This window comes from Acomys minous, assembly GCF_964271855.1.
Source record: "Acomys minous genome assembly, chromosome: 13".
Classification (NCBI taxonomy): domain Eukaryota; kingdom Metazoa; phylum Chordata; class Mammalia; order Rodentia; family Muridae; genus Acomys; species Acomys minous.
In genome coordinates this window covers 40,376,303-40,391,947 of record NC_140495.1, presented here as the reverse complement: position 1 = coordinate 40,391,947, position 15,645 = coordinate 40,376,303, and the positions used below count along the sequence as shown (strand labels likewise).

General features: G+C 38.3%; 1 protein-coding gene across 8 annotated transcripts in view; it reads left to right on the top strand.

Moving 5' to 3' along the window:
• MYO6 (myosin VI) overlaps positions 1–15,645 on the top strand; it is a 132,668-nt gene that overhangs the window by 111,872 nt on the left and 5,151 nt on the right. For 3 of the 8 annotated variants that reach the window (XM_084752257.1, XM_084752258.1, XM_084752259.1), the window contains exons 27-34: positions 622–700; positions 2,510–2,670; positions 3,889–3,915; positions 4,311–4,340; positions 7,029–7,067; positions 9,968–10,071; positions 11,056–11,187; positions 15,182–15,208. In XM_084752257.1, coding sequence (XP_084608383.1) covers positions 622–700; positions 2,510–2,670; positions 3,889–3,915; positions 4,311–4,340; positions 7,029–7,067; positions 9,968–10,071; positions 11,056–11,187; positions 15,182–15,208 — 599 coding nt within the window. The remainder of the gene's footprint in view (positions 1–621; positions 701–2,509; positions 2,671–3,888; positions 3,916–4,310; positions 4,341–7,028; positions 7,068–9,967; positions 10,072–11,055; positions 11,188–15,181; positions 15,209–15,645) is intronic. The other 5 variants (XM_084752260.1, XM_084752261.1, XM_084752263.1 and 2 more) reach the window with 5 other exon arrangements.

Sequence of the window (15,645 nt, the reverse complement as noted above, 5' to 3'; positions counted from 1 at the left end):
ACTAGTGGGATTCATTTGGTACTAACATGCGTGTATAGTGTGCATTTGAGGTACCCACCCGTCCTTTTCCTATTTCTCCCCATCTCTTCACCTGGCAAGCACTCTTCAGAGTCCCTGGAAACACTACTCTGTTTTCAGGTAGACCTCTCTCTTTTCCTTAAGTTTCCACGTAAAGGAGAACGTATAGTTCCTATGTTTCTTCTGAGTCTGGCTTCTATCACTTAACGTGATGCCCTCCACTTCCATCCATTTTGGTTCACACGACAGACTTTCACTCTTCATCCTCTGCTGTGCTCCAAGGCTGGTTCTATATCCTAGTTATTGTGAGTAAATGCTTCTGTAAATGTGGGTATTCTAGTCACAACTTTGTAGGCCACCTTCATTTCCTCGAGCTGTGAACTCATCATTACCAAGTTAATTTAGGAGTGCTTAGTGCTATGGAGGATGATTGTATTTGTTTATTGCTTATGCTATTGGAACCGAGTTGATAATGTCTGTGGTCTGAGGCTAACGTGGATCCACCCTGCTGTTCTTTGATGCTCATTTACATATGGCTCACTTGCCTTCTGAAGGATTTCATAGTCTGTCAACAGTCTGAAGAGTTTTCTCCGCTGTTCTTAGGAAGCTTGAGATGGAAGCAAAGAGGAAACAAGAAGAGGAGGAAAGGAAGAAGCGGGAGGATGATGAAAAACGTATCCAGGTGCGTGCTTATTGGGCTGGGCTTCTACCAGATAGAATCTGCTAAGTAATGAAAGAAGTGAATCAAAACCCTGCTTTGCCTGTGTAGACATCACAGGGTTTGTCCTGGGGGGGGCGGTGCTAAAGGCCGATTTCTAAGGGAGTATGAGATGGGACGTTGGTGCTAGGGAAGAGAGTTCAAATCCAGGCTTTGTCACTAACAGAAATGGTGACATGATATGGCACAATGATTTTCTCTTTGTAGAATGGGGATAAATAATAGTTATATTAAAGGAGTTAGCACATGTTAAAGTTTGTGGAACAATGCCCAGTTCAGTAAGCACTGCTGTTAGTGTATCGAGGGGAAATTCAGATAAACATACACTTTAAACATAACTTTGGGGACCAGAAAGCGCTAGGTTAAGTGAGGTAACTGAGAGTCAGGAAGACAAATACATGTGTCCAGGTGTGAGTGAGTGTGGGTTAAGGCCAGTGAACTAGAAAGGGGCCCATGAGATGCAAAAAAGATGTTAAGGGAGAAGGGGGAGGGAGGACACTAGAACAAGTGGAAGGGAGAAGAACACTGGAGAGAGATGGAGCAGCGGGGAACAGGACAGAGACGGACAGGCATGCAGGGGCCAACCCAGTGAAATATGAAAGCCCACATGGAAAACTATTACTTCCTAGTTATTTTAAAAAGTAAAACTTAATCAAAGAAATAGAGGTTATCAATTTGGGAGTGGAGGAGCATGGGATGAGTTGGAGGAGAGGACATGGAAGGGTCTGCAGGGAGGGAAGGCAAGGGGGGAGGGATGTAATAATATTTTAATTAAATATTTAAAAAAATTAAAAATTGCTCCTTAAAAACTAACCTCTGCACCTGACAGCATTGCTTTATGACTGCAGATACTAGGATGAATGGGTTAGGCTTGGGGCAGACCCTCAACGCTCAGCTTTGCAGAGGCCTGTCTGAGAACCGTTGAGCATGTTTCTCTTGTCTGGCTTTCCTAGTGTGTGCTTGTAAGTGTGAGCACCGTTCGGTCCTGTTCCTGCTGCGTATGAGCTGCTGTTAGCAGGCGACATGCTTATGTGGCCCTGGGGATACTCATGCTGTGGTCATAGAGTGCTGGAGCCCTGCAGCTGCTGTCTTCATAGGCAGAAGGAAAATGAAGCCTTAGTGATATCTAGGCGGGGAATGCTGTAAGAGGGGGAGGTTTGGCTTCAAACAGTGTCTGTTCCGTATTAGAGAATCCAGCCAGGGCCACTAAGAGGTAGTGATTTTAAGAAGAAAGAGGTATTAAAAATATGATTATTTTAATTTAACTTTGTTAGTAATAATGTTTGTAACATAATAATAAAATTTTATTCAATTTCCACTAGTGCCTTAATCTACATTAATGTATTAGATAGACTGCTTTATAAAAATAACACTGGGAACTTTATACATTCATGTATTCTATACACATTAATTTAACATCTACTTTATTCAAGGATTGTGCTATAACAATGAATTTGAAATTTAAAAAAATTTTTTAAACATATACATTTATATTATTACACACGAATAAAATAAACTACATACAGCAGGAGGAAGAGCCATGAAACAATCAGGAATTATATAAATGTTACATTCATAGTGATTTGGCTATTTGTATTTGTCAAACTTGAGAGCATCTTTCCTATCTTGTCAGGTCTAAATTTCTGAATGAAAATCAGTATCTATCATATCTCAGCTCTATTAAGTTAAAGCATCTATCTTGATTGGTGGTGTAGTGGTGAGCATAGCTGCCTTCCAAAGAGCTCTGGCTAGGTGTGGCGCTCTGTGTTGCAGGCTGAGGTGGAGGAGCAGCTGGCCAGACAGCGGGAGGAGGAGTCGCAGCAGCAGGCGGTCCTGGCCCAGGAGTGCAGGGACAGGGAGCTGGCCCTGCGCATTGCCCAGAACGAGTCGGAGCTCATCAGTGATGAGGCGCAGAGTGACCTGGCGCTCCGAAGGTACTGGGCTTGGGGTCGCGTCCTGCCCTGGGCTTTCTACGCTCCCTGATTCTCATTTCGATTTGAAAAGGACTAGGAGAGAGTTTTGTTTTTCAGGTTTTGACATACTTGAAGGAAAACCATATTTAAATTAGTTGGATTTATTTTTGTACTACAATGAAACAATTGATTTTCCATTTAGTTATTGAACTGTTAAAACGTAAACCCCCAAAGTTAATGGTTGTTCTAGTAAGAGCAAAACTCAGCTTTATTTCTGAAATTGTTTAAGGATATCATGTAATGGGTAGAAATTTAGTTTTTAAATACTTGTTAAACACTGGCATAGAAGTTAGTGACTATATTAAAATGCAGTTTAATACATGAATCTTTATTTTTCTAATAGAAATTTGAAACAACACACCACATTCTTGACATAGGGAGGTGTAGTTTACCCTCCCGTGACTCAGATTAATTTCTTCCTTCTTTCCTTCCTTCCTTTCTCTTTCTTTGTTTTCATTTTTGTTTTTTGAGGCAGGGTTTCTCTGTTTTAGCTCTGGCTGTGCTGGAACTCACTCTGTAGACCAGACTGGCCTCAAACTCACAGAGATCCTCCTGCCTCTGCCTCCCAAGTACTGGGATTAAAGGTGTGTGTCGCTACCGCCCAGCGAGAATGATTCCTTTTTAAAAAGGAAAGCCAATCTTACTGAAATGTTTTGGTTCCTTAGATTCTGAATTATGTCTACATATTATGGTGGAGTTTGGAGGAGTGTCAAAGTTCTTAATATTTTGCATCAAGTTGCAGAAAAGTTAATACTTATCTAAAAACTTTAGAATATAGAACCGTGATTTGATTATTCATTTAAAAAGGCAAAAAAAAAAAATATTGGGAGAGGTATATGTTTTCTATATACCCAGAGTTGTGCTTGGTTTTCAGAAGTGTCCAGAATATATTAAATTGTAACCACTAGGTGGGGCTATTTGCTTGTAAAAGGAAAAGGCAGTGCCATTCAAGATAGATTTAGCTGCAAAGATGGTTTTGTTCATTTGTCATCAGTTTTTTTTCCACTACGTGATTATTTTGAAAAGTTTTGAGTCTGAACTGTATATGAAAGTATATGATATTGCAAATGAGCTGGCTAGGACTGAACATACAAAAGTGGTTATAATAATGACATAAAATATATATGTGATAAATACATGGCATCTGCTCTACTAAACATTTGTAAGTTACTTTTTCAGCTTGAGTTCCTGTCCAGCAACTTCTAAGTAAGATTTGTTTGCACACATGTAGTATGTTTTCAAATATTATCGTAATCCACTACACTTAATGATCTGTGATACAAACTAATAACTACAAATTACATGAAATTGTAGGGAAATCCAAATTTCTATTAACACCAAATCTCACAGTGTATGAATGTCTGAATTTTCTAATCTTAATATATGTGCTCTTTAATTTTTATTAATTCCATTAATTTATTATTTTACAATATCTCCAATGAATATTTCAAAAACACATTAAAGTCTTAATGATCTTATGTCAATTAAAGATGACTTCTATTTTTAAATCAGGAAGTAATTAGAACACAAATTTACACAATCGAGACTTTTTACAATTCAGAGCTGGTGGTGGTATTAACCAAAGCATATTCTTTTCACAGAACTAATGGAGCAAGACGCCAAATGACACCGTATGTCATTTCTTTTCGTCTCTTTAAAGCTTGGTTCTATTTTCGGGAAATAGTTTCCTCATTGGAGTACATTTTACATTGCTTCCTTTTGCCAAAAGATAATGAAAGAACTGTTTTTCACCTTTTATTTCTTGCCTCAGGGAAGTGTATGGTGCTCAGCCAGGGTAGCTTGTGATTTGCTCTCCTGATTTTGTGTTGTTCTTTCAACTTTAATAACAACTTGTTTTATGTGTTTTAAGTTCTCTCTGACATCTTCATAGCAGGTGTGGAAGAATAGATAAGAATAAGTAAAGCACTTAGTTTTCAGTGTGCATGATAATTGTTTCTGTAACATGTGAAACGAGGTCTCTGTCTGAAGTTTATAGGTAATGCTTCTTCCGCTGTAAGTGGGAGGATCTTTGTGGCACTTGGACAATAACAGAACATACTGTACACATTTACGAGATATTTAGGGGGTAGGTATGCAACCCAAATTCTAACAGCATTAAGCAAGTTCTCCACTGCACCAGACTGCAGCATCAAGAGTAGCAGCATTTCACAAACAACAAGGGCACTCGCAGCGAAGCATTAATTGAGGGGCTTTGCTATATAAGACACGTTTCTGCTTACGTAGAGAGTCACCATAAACGCCATAGCTAGAAATGCAAACTGATGGGAGGATGTTGTTTCAGGAGCCCTAATGCCACAACATCATGAACAGTTGACTCTCTTCAGAGTTTCAGACAAAACAAGGCATCTCTTATCAGGTTACAGGACACTTGAATCTGCATAAAATTACGCATTTAAAAAGAAAAATGTGCATTAGAGTTACAGAAATTATGTTATCAACGTGTTGCACTATTCACATATAAGATGTATTTGTGGGTATGCGTCACTTGGTGTGTCTGGCAAACATGTTGATCTTATGTGGAGCAGAGGACAGGACCCAAGGCCAGACACTTCCTGTTCAGGACACTTAGGATGTTCAACACATCAAGAGGCAACAGAAGCACAAACTCTCAGCATTATTACCTCAGTACCAACCAAAAACTTAGAATAGCTGCTGAGTGGCTACTCTTCACTCGCCCTCCATTAGAGCAACTACTTTATAGTTGTCACTGGAGTTTGTTAAACAAACACTGCAATTAACGAGTAAGGCAGAATCACAAGCACTGCAAGTAGCTTAGCAAAGGCAGAAGGCGAAAGCACTGAGATGCAGGGGACCAGTTTTGGTCAGTGGATGATCGGGTGTAGTGTCAGTGAGGGTCAGGGAGGAGAGATACTTGGTAGAGGTTGTCTCCTGCCGCTCCAGGCTTAGGAGGCATCTCTGTGTGAGCAGCTGACCATGCAGTGATCAAGAGCTTTGAAAAGCTATTTGTCTTCTCCGGAGCCTGCCATGAGTAAACAGATGGAAGACATTTTAGGAGAAAAAGGGATGTCAATAATGGGCAGAAACTGCAGTGGGGAGATGATTTTAAAATGTTAAATGTATTTTAGAATTTAAAACAAAATAATCTTTAAATTATACTACAAGAAAATTTACTTTAAAATTATACTATTAGAAAGTTACAAACTTCTGAAAAACTGGTAGTATTAGGAGAGATTGATAGTATGTTGCGGAAAAGAAAATTTTATTTGATTATATTTGCATAGTTTATTCTGTGATTTTCATCTTTATTGGTCAGCTTCTGCAGGGCTAGTTTCATCTACTGTGTTTGGTTGGACAGCTCCCAGCAATATCTAGTGTTGCCAATGTTCCATATATACATATATATGCATATATGCAAATATTATATATATTAATTATTTATTTGAATGCAAACTCCTGCCCCTTAATCAGAGTTCCAGCTCTTTACAGTCATTTGGGAAACTGTCCCCACAGCCAATATATCCAGTTTTTTTTAACTTGTAATTTTTTTAAAAAAGAAACTGACTTGAAGGGTGGTGGTTGCTAGAGTTGATGGAATTGAGCAGATGTGAAAACAATTAATTATGAATGGTTAAAAAAAAAAAGCAAAGGACAGGGATGAGATGAAAAAAAAAAGTGTTGGTTTCTTGAGCCCAGCGGAACTGTTATTCCACTTCATGGAATTAAGCGAATGCTGAGAAAAGTGACAGTCTCCTGAATAATTAAAGAAAAAGCAGCTTTTGCTTTTCAGATGCACTTATCGTTGCAAGGTCAGATTATATCAGGTATTTCATTTCACAAGTGCTTGTATTTGATTTTCTTCTTTTACTTTTCAAACATATACTTTGGTTTGGAACAGTAAATTTTTGGAATGTTATTTGAGCATATCAGCTTATTTTACTCCCATGAAGCTTTGTCTAACCAACATTATGCTAAGCATCTTTGGTGCAAAAATCCCTGTACAGCACCTATAGCCTGCCAGGCTTCCTGTATGGATTTAGGGCATGCTGTTTATATTCTGCACACAAAAATGCCAGCAAAGCATGGCCTTCATGAAATTCTATCTGAAAGTTTTTACACAGCGATAGAAATGTGTTCAAATAACATAAAACTCCAAGGTCTCACCATGTTTTGTGGATATTACTGAAAAGTGTGTTATGAATAGTTACTTTGCAAAGCAAAATGATTTTGAATAGTTATAATATTGATAATATTAAGATTAATTGTATTTTTTATCTTTTAAGTAATTTATGTGATGTGCCTTATATAATTGTGTTGCATTATCATGTTTTTTCTTGTAGGGAACAAATGGCCAAAGAAATGTCAGAGATTTTGAGTAGGTTAGTGCAGTGTGTTTGCAGAAATAAGTATTTGGCAAAAAAAAAAAAAAAAAAAAAAAAAATCATGCTTTTAAATGCCTTTTGATTTAAATGCTTCTTTGGAGCAGAACCTGTTGTATGAATGGCTCACTCTTTTCCCATGTGCATTTCTGTATGGGAAATGTCACCCTAACACAGAAAGAAGCAAGATCCTTCTAACCCGTGCTTCTCACGGAGGCTGGCATTTTGGGTGGGGCAGCTCTTCATTGGTGCTGGCCTGTGCCCATCAATCTCTCCCTGAGAGATGAGTACTTTGGAACCCTCCCTGGGGTGGGAGCGCCCGCTACACCTAGCTGAGGAGGAGGAGGAGTGGATCCTAAACATGAGTACTAGTTAAAACCGTGGGTGCAAATGAATTTCCAGAGAAAACCTCCTAGTAGGGATCTAGTCCACAGTTTTGGCTATAAGCCTAGCTTTTAGTGGCTGATCCCTGGTCCATAATTTTTAAAAGTGGATTTGAATCAGTAATATTTTGTCATCTTTAAAGTTACAAAATTAATTAACAGTGCTAAGTCAGTGGGCCTTAAAAATCAAGTCAATTTTATTACAATTTTTAATGTATGATTGTCTTCATCATAAGGTTAACCACTAGATTATACTTTTGTTTTACTATTTTAATATAGAGATGTGGAGGGGGATTTACCTGCATTGAGTTCCTGTATTACTTCTAACTCCCAATACATTTTAAAAGCACGCTTAATAATATGAATGAAAGGCTAGTGTTGTTATATTCACCTTTATGCAATAATAATTTGAATTCAGTGTTAAGAATGTATCAAAGCATCTCACCCACACACCCCACACACACATACTCTACATGTGTCATATATATATATACATATAAATCTTTAGCTGTCAAACTATATATTATGTAGTTTGTCTTTGTTTTTCAAAACATAAGAAAACAGAAAAACTAACAATAATTTTCAGTTACTGTCCTAGAAAACATTTTTAAAAGAGTAGGGGAAAAAGTGAGTTTTCCCAGCCACTTTACTGAACGGAAGTTTAGAGATGTAGATAAGAGTATTTTCATAAGTATTAAAAATAATGTGTTGGTAAGGATAATAGACCTTGCAGACACATAGCTGACTCTTTAAGCAGTATTTATTGGGTATACGTACATGTCCATAAGGACACTTTTATACATCTATCTATTGAGCATATTTCTGCAACATCCCACCCACTCTTTTATTTTTGTCTTTCCCTCCTGTCAATCCTCTTTCTCCCTAGATAATTAAAGCTTTGACTTTAATTTAATAGACATGTACATGATTCTATGTATCTATACAAAAATCTCGAAGTCAAAAATAAGAGAAAATGTGATATTTGTCTTTCTGAGACTGACTTAACTCAATTAATATGATTATTTCCAGTTATATAAAATTTCTGGTACATACTGACATAACTTGGTTCTATTGATGGACAGCTAAGTTTGCTCTGTAGCTTACAGTTCTGTTGTACCTGGGTGGCCCTTCAGCCATAAAAATGAAGCCATTAAGACATTTTAATATTTCAAAGCTTAGGCTTTAGCTGTGCAGACTCTAAACTACCTCATCTCAGTTCACCTGACCACTTAGCCGCTGCAGCCTCGTGGCTAGCTTCGCCTTCCAGGCCTGCGGTCCTGTCCATCTCTTCTCCTTCCCAGATTCCTCTCTCTCTCCCAGGAAGGCCCACCTTCCAGTTCCTGCCAGGCTAATTGGCCATCATATTCTTTTTTTTTTTTTTTTTACTTTTTTGTATTAATTTATTCTTGTTACATCTCAATGGTTATCCCATCCCTTGTATCCTCCCATTCTGGCCATCATATTCTTATTTATGTCAATCAGAGAATGCCTTAGGTACATGCGGAAGGATGGAGACACAACTTCCCACAGTGTACCCCAACACAGTTGACTCTCTGAGCTAAACAGCTAGGAACGAAAAGCTGTATGCAAACTCACCTGTCATATAACTTGGAGGAATTGCAGGTTCTGTAGTAAAGCGAATGTTAGCCATAAAATACAGAAAGGATTAAATAGTTACTTACTATTCATCAGTGTCCAAGAGTTTTATGTATGTAGTGAGATTATATGCCCTTTTTTATCACCAAAATATACACATAGACCTTTAAAAGAGGCAAAGGTAGATTATTTACCTAATTTTAAGTTTAACGTTGAAAGTATAATTTTAATTATCTCAGGAAAAGGTGATATATTTTGTTTTCTTAATTTTTTTCTTTTACTGACAATAGATATTTTCAAGCAATGTATCTTGGTCATGACTTTCACCTCCACTTTGAGTCCCAGTACCTCTCTACCTCTCCTGCTCCTCAGATCCCGCCCATCTCTCATTAGAAAACAGTTTTCTAAGGGATAATAATAAAACATAATGTGGTAAAAAACAAAAAACCCACATCGAATTGGACAAAACAAATGAACAGAAGGAGAAGAGGTCAAGGAAAGGCACAAAAAGAGTGACGGGTATTCAAAGGTTTTCAATGAAGCTAGTCATGTAAAGCGTCTCTGTGTTGGCCATTTGCTGGGACTACTATTCTTTCAAAATGTAAACTGGTGATAGACTCTACGCTTGCTCTCAGGGAGCTTGCCTTGATCGTACTTTTTAAGAGGAAGGTTTTTCCAGGTAGAAGATTGTGTAGGGGTGGTGGTGGGGTTCAATTAATACCCAAGAAGCAGGATTGTAGCCCCTCAGTGTTTATTTACCATGACATCTGTGTTCCGTCTTTTCATGTTTTGAAACCTGATGTGTTTAATCTCTTTCTTTGTCATATTGAGCTTAAAATAAATCACGAAAATTGATTCTGAGTTGCCTGCCTCATGGTCAGTATATTTCTTGTTTAAAAATATAAAATTTTTGGATTACAGAGGTCCTGCTGTACAAGCTACCAAGGCAGCTGCTGGTTCCAAGAAACATGATCTCAGTAAATGGAAATATGCGGAGCTCCGTGATACAATCAATACTTCTTGTGGTAAGTCCATGGAGAAGATGGAGGACGGGAGGGGTCCATACCAACAGCCAAGAGGAGAGCTACCTAGACGCTGGTGGTGCTGTGTGTACACGTGTGTGCATGTGCATGCTTGTGGGTGCAAAGTACCTAAAGCCGTCTAACTGTTAGTCTTTGTTCCCTTGAAAATGAAGACATAATTTAGTCACAGAATCAAAAGAAAGACATATGTTCCCTTTTTTTTTCTGTTGTTGTGATAAAATGCTCTGGCAAAAAAGGAGATTAGGGGAGAAAGGGTTTATGGCAGCTCATAATTCCAGGTTACAGTTTATCGTAATGGAACAAGGAGGCCAGAGTGACTGGTCAAGAGCAGCAAGGCTAAATGGACACATTGACTTACCCTGCTTTTCCAGTCCTGTACACACCTGGCCCAATCCCAGGGAGTGCTGCTTCTGTGAATCCGGAGTAATAGACAGCAGTGTGACCATTTCTATTTAAATTGTTTTTCCCCCAGCATAACAGTCATGTGAGAGACAGTACTGAGAGTCTCACACAAGGTCAGGGTCTCACTTAAACCACAGGGTTTAAGTTCAGGACGCAGACTAGTAACGAAAGCATCCTTGTTGGACAGAGCTCTTGCCTCACTATTGTCCTCATTGAAAACAGCATATGCTAACTGTGAAAAATGTGCTGCATTTAACTCTTGCTTGTATTTGAGCACATCAATTGTCTTCTTTTATAAACCCTTTCTGATTCAATCTCTTCATCTATAAAATGCCTATTCAGCCTTGAGTCCTTGAGTTGAACAAATGATACGGGATAGTATTAACTTGTGAGTAACAATTTGTGCATGTGGAAGGTGGGGAAAAGCTCACCTCCGGCTCACTTTCTATTTTGTACTATAAACTAAACCCTCAAAACCCTTTATATACACCTGTTTATGCCATGGAATAATTATGTCGGATGAGTAATTCAGGATGCTAATTTTTCTCTGTATGTAATCAATAGACATCGAACTCCTGGCAGCTTGCAGAGAAGAATTTCACAGGAGACTAAAAGTGTACCATGCTTGGAAATCCAAGAACAAGAAGAGGAATACGGAAACAGAGCAGCGCGCTCCCAAGTCTGTTACGGATTATGGTAAAAACAAATCTCTACTTTTCAATGTTCTAAGTATACTGTGTATAAGTGCACGGAGCTATACATGTTTTTTTGAGTAAAACAGTCAACATGAATTTCTCTTATGTGATCTACTGAAGGTGATACAACCATGATTACTTGTCCTATGTAGTATTTTCTATGGAGTAGATCTTTAAAGTCATATGTGTCAAGATACATTAAATTTATTTGTTACTATCAAGTCTAATCTTCCTGCCTCTGCTAACAAAGTTGTGCAATACTAAGTATACAGTTACACACACACACACACACACACACACACACACACACACACACCTCAGTATTATATGAAAAGGCTGGGGATATATTGTGTTCTTACCTGGAATGTGCTGTTCTCAGCAACACAAAAAATCCAAACACACAAACAAAAAAGGTTTTATGTGAAAATGTAAAGGCTACTATGATCATTTCACTTTGGGTGCTTGTGAGCTTACATATAAAATTAGTACATTTTTATTGCTGAACAGGATCTTATTTTTATATCCTAAAACTTCCCTTATTTTAAAATTTAATCTAGCTCAGTCTTTAGAGTATTTTCCTAAATAAGCAAATATATATTTAATATGGAGGTGTACATCCCTTTTGGTGCCTTCTAGAATAGGATCATAGCCTAGAAAAGGAAAGGGGTTAGTTCTGTGTTCTCCGTCACCACGCTGACTGTCCTATTTAAAAAGGGTTCACTGCAAATTTTCCTTTATAATATGGTGAGTTTTGCCTAGATGCGGAAACCAGAAAGTGGGGCAGGGCAGACACGGGCTCACGTGACCTGCAGTGTGAGCCAGATTTTCGGGCTTTTTGAGAAGATTTATTTTTTAACTTGTGTATGTGTGCTTTGCCTGGAAGTATCTCTGCACCACATGTGTGCAGGGCAGAAGAAGGCATTGGATGCTCCGGAGCTGGAGTTACAGATGGTTGCTAGCTGCCCTGTGTGGGCTGGGCATTGAACCTGGGTCTGCTCAGAGAGCAGCCAGTGCTTTTAACCACTGAGACATCTCTTCGACTCCAGGTTTTTAAAATTTAAAGCAGTGACTGGGATTTCACTGGTTACCTTGGTACTTTTATGCCGTCATAACTTCTCAGCTCAGATTAGCATCCAGGTGACAGCAGGTGTCATATGCTCTCAGCACTTGGCTGTGTGGTCTACCAATGCATGGAGTTGGAGGTCTCAGATGTAGTTTTAAATTCTCACTGCTTTTCAAGGAAATAAAAGCAAGATTTGACAATTCAGTTAAGTGGTAGGACCTCGGTGTTTCTCAGCTGTTGCGGAGAGTTGATTGAGGTCAGTGTTGTTGGTAAGGGCGACAGTGCTGGTGACTGTTCAGAGTTGGCTTTAGGCAGATTATAATAGGATGAAGGCATTAGGGGACCGTCTGTCACCAAGAGATGGTGGGTTTGCAAAGGTGGGAGTCCCAGCGAACACTGAGTTCAAAACTCTTTTTCTTTGCATATTGAAAATGGCAGCGTGACTATGACCTGTCCATTGTTTAGGTATTAAGTTTTTGCCACAAATCATCTTTGTTTTGTATATAAAAGAAACCACAAAAAAACACAGAAGAAAAACAACGGGCTCTTACTTTACAATTACCTTTACACTGACAGATTTATATTGTGTTGTAAGATTCACAAATGTGAGTAGATACATCACAAATGAAGGGGTTTACAATACTTTATGGAGTTTTAAGTCGAATTTTGTAACCTTTATAAAATAATTTACTTTTGTCCCCAAATGAAGCAAATAACATCTTGCTGCTGTGAATATACTATTAGGTCAGGGAAAAATGTTGAAAGTCCTATCTAGGAGGAAAAACAGACGTAGGAATTTTATGTAACATCAGTCAATATATTAACCTTCATAGAACTTGATTTTGAGCCATTTTTCAGGACAAAAATCTACTTCTGCCTGTAAAGTATTTATTATGGTTTTCCCTGTGTATTTTCCTAATGTAAGATTCAATCTGACACAGAAACGTGGTTGAGAGGATGTGAAAAGATTCGGATACTTCATAGGTCAATGGAGAAAATTCTGTGCTGCGCTAAGTATTGAGATTTATTTGCAGACATAAAATGAGGACGTTTTGTGATCCACAGAAATGCAAGCTGGTGTCATTAGTACAAGAGTAACGCACTGGTAAACTCTGGTAAATGCCTATAGTGTTTTACAAGCAGCACTGGTAAACTCTGGTAAATGCCTATAGTGTTTTACAAGCAGCACTGGTAAACTCTGGTAAATGCCTATAGTGTTTTACAAGCAGCACTGGTAAACTCTGGTAAATGCCTATAGTGTTTTACAAGCAGCACTGGTAAACTCTGGTAAATGCCTATAGTGTTTTACAAGCAGCACTGGTAAACTCTGGTAAATGCCTATAGTGTTTTACAAGCAGCACTGGTAAACTCTGGTAAATGCCTATAGTGTTTTACAAGCAGCACTGGTAAACTCTGGTAAATGCCTATAGTGTTTTACAAGCAGCACTGGTAAACTCTGGTAAATGCCTATAGTGTTTTACAAGCAGCACTGGTAAACTCTGGTAAATGCCTATAGTGTTTTACAAGCAGCACTGGTAAACTCTGGTAAATGCCTATAGTGTTTTACAAGCAGCACTGGTAAACTCTGGTAAATGCCTATAGTGTTTTACAAGCAGCACTGGTAAACTCTGGTAAATGCCTATAGTGTTTTACAAGCAGCACTGGTAAACTCTGGTAAATGCCTATAGTGTTTTACAAGCAGCACTGGTAAACTCTGGTAAATGCCTATAGTGTTTTACAAGCAGCACTGGTAAACTCTGGTAAATGCCTATAGTGTTTTACAAGCAGCACTGGTAAACTCTGGTAAATGCCTATAGTGTTTTACAAGCAGCACTGGTAAACTCTGGTAAATGCCTATAGTGTTTTACAAGCAGCACTGGTAAACTCTGGTAAATGCCTATAGTGTTTTACAAGCAGCACTGGTAAACTCTGGTAAATGCCTATAGTGTTTTACAAGCAGCACTGGTAAACTCTGGTAAATGCCTATAGTGTTTTACAAGCAGCACTGGTAAACTCTGGTAAATGCCTATAGTGTTTTACAAGCAGCACTGGTAAACTCTGGTAAATGCCTATAGTGTTTTACAAGCAGCACTGGTAAACTCTGGTAAATGCCTATAGTGTTTTACAAGCAGCACTGGTAAACTCTGGTAAATGCCTATAGTGTTTTACAAGCAGCACTGGTAAACTCTGGTAAATGCCTATAGTGTTTTACAAGCAGCACTGGTAAACTCTGGTAAATGCCTATAGTGTTTTACAAGCAGCACTGGTAAACTCTGGTAAATGCCTATAGTGTTTTACAAGCAGCACTGGTAAACTCTGGTAAATGCCTATAGTGTTTTACAAGCAGCACTGGTCCCCTTATTGGCCTGCGTCAGCTCATTTATCACACCAAAAGAGTTTCATAAATAATTTTTGACAGTGGTAAACCACCCAGTGGATATTTATAATCACGTCAAACCATGATTTTGGAAATTGTTTAATTTAAATCCCTAAAATAAAAATGGTACAAGTTTAAGATTTAAGAAATTTGAAGAAATTAGTGTATGTTGATTGTGTAAGAATAGTGCTGCTGTTTATTATCACTGGTTAGGAATTAAATCCCAAAATTATAAATGAAGAAAAAATTTAAGTTTTGGTATTCTTCACCTCCAACAGAATTTCCTAAAATATAATTAATCAAAGTAGCTTCCCTCCCTCCCCTCTTTCTTTCTTCTTTCTTTCTTTCTTTTTTCTTTCTCCTATGCTTTATGAAAATTAGTATTTAAATCAGAGCACTGTGTATTACAGACAGTTCTCAGGTCTCTGCTATAGCTGGAGTGCTTGCGTGCTGGTCACCACCTCAATTGATGGATGCATTTATAGGTTAGGAATGTGCTCATTTAACAGCTTTGGCATTTTTATCTTTTCTTCAAAATACAATATTTGTTCACAGATTTTGCACCATTTTTGAACAATTCACGTAAGTCAATGGGTGGTAACTCATCCGCTAACTGGAAGAGGGGTTAATATACTTTATAGAGCACTAACTTTCTGTCAACACTGTTTTGCTACGGAGTAAGTGGGGTCGTGGAACATTAAAGATGTCTGTCTGCATGGAGATCTATTTTAGCTGGAGATATAGTGCATTTTCTCAGATGGGTCGAAATCATATATGCAGAACAAAGATTGAATGGATGATGGTATCATCTGTCAAATCTCATGCATTGAAAACTGGGCCTTTACACCCCTTACTGTAGCAAAACGCTGTCTTCACTTCCCAGCTCCTTCTAGGAGAAACACTAACTCTTAGACGCTGCTTGTGGATGCTGCATTGCGGTGCCACCTGTGTTTCCATCCAAGGGGGACTTGAGTTCTAGGTAGTAACATGCACAAGTTTACTAATGAGAGCTGCTAGGG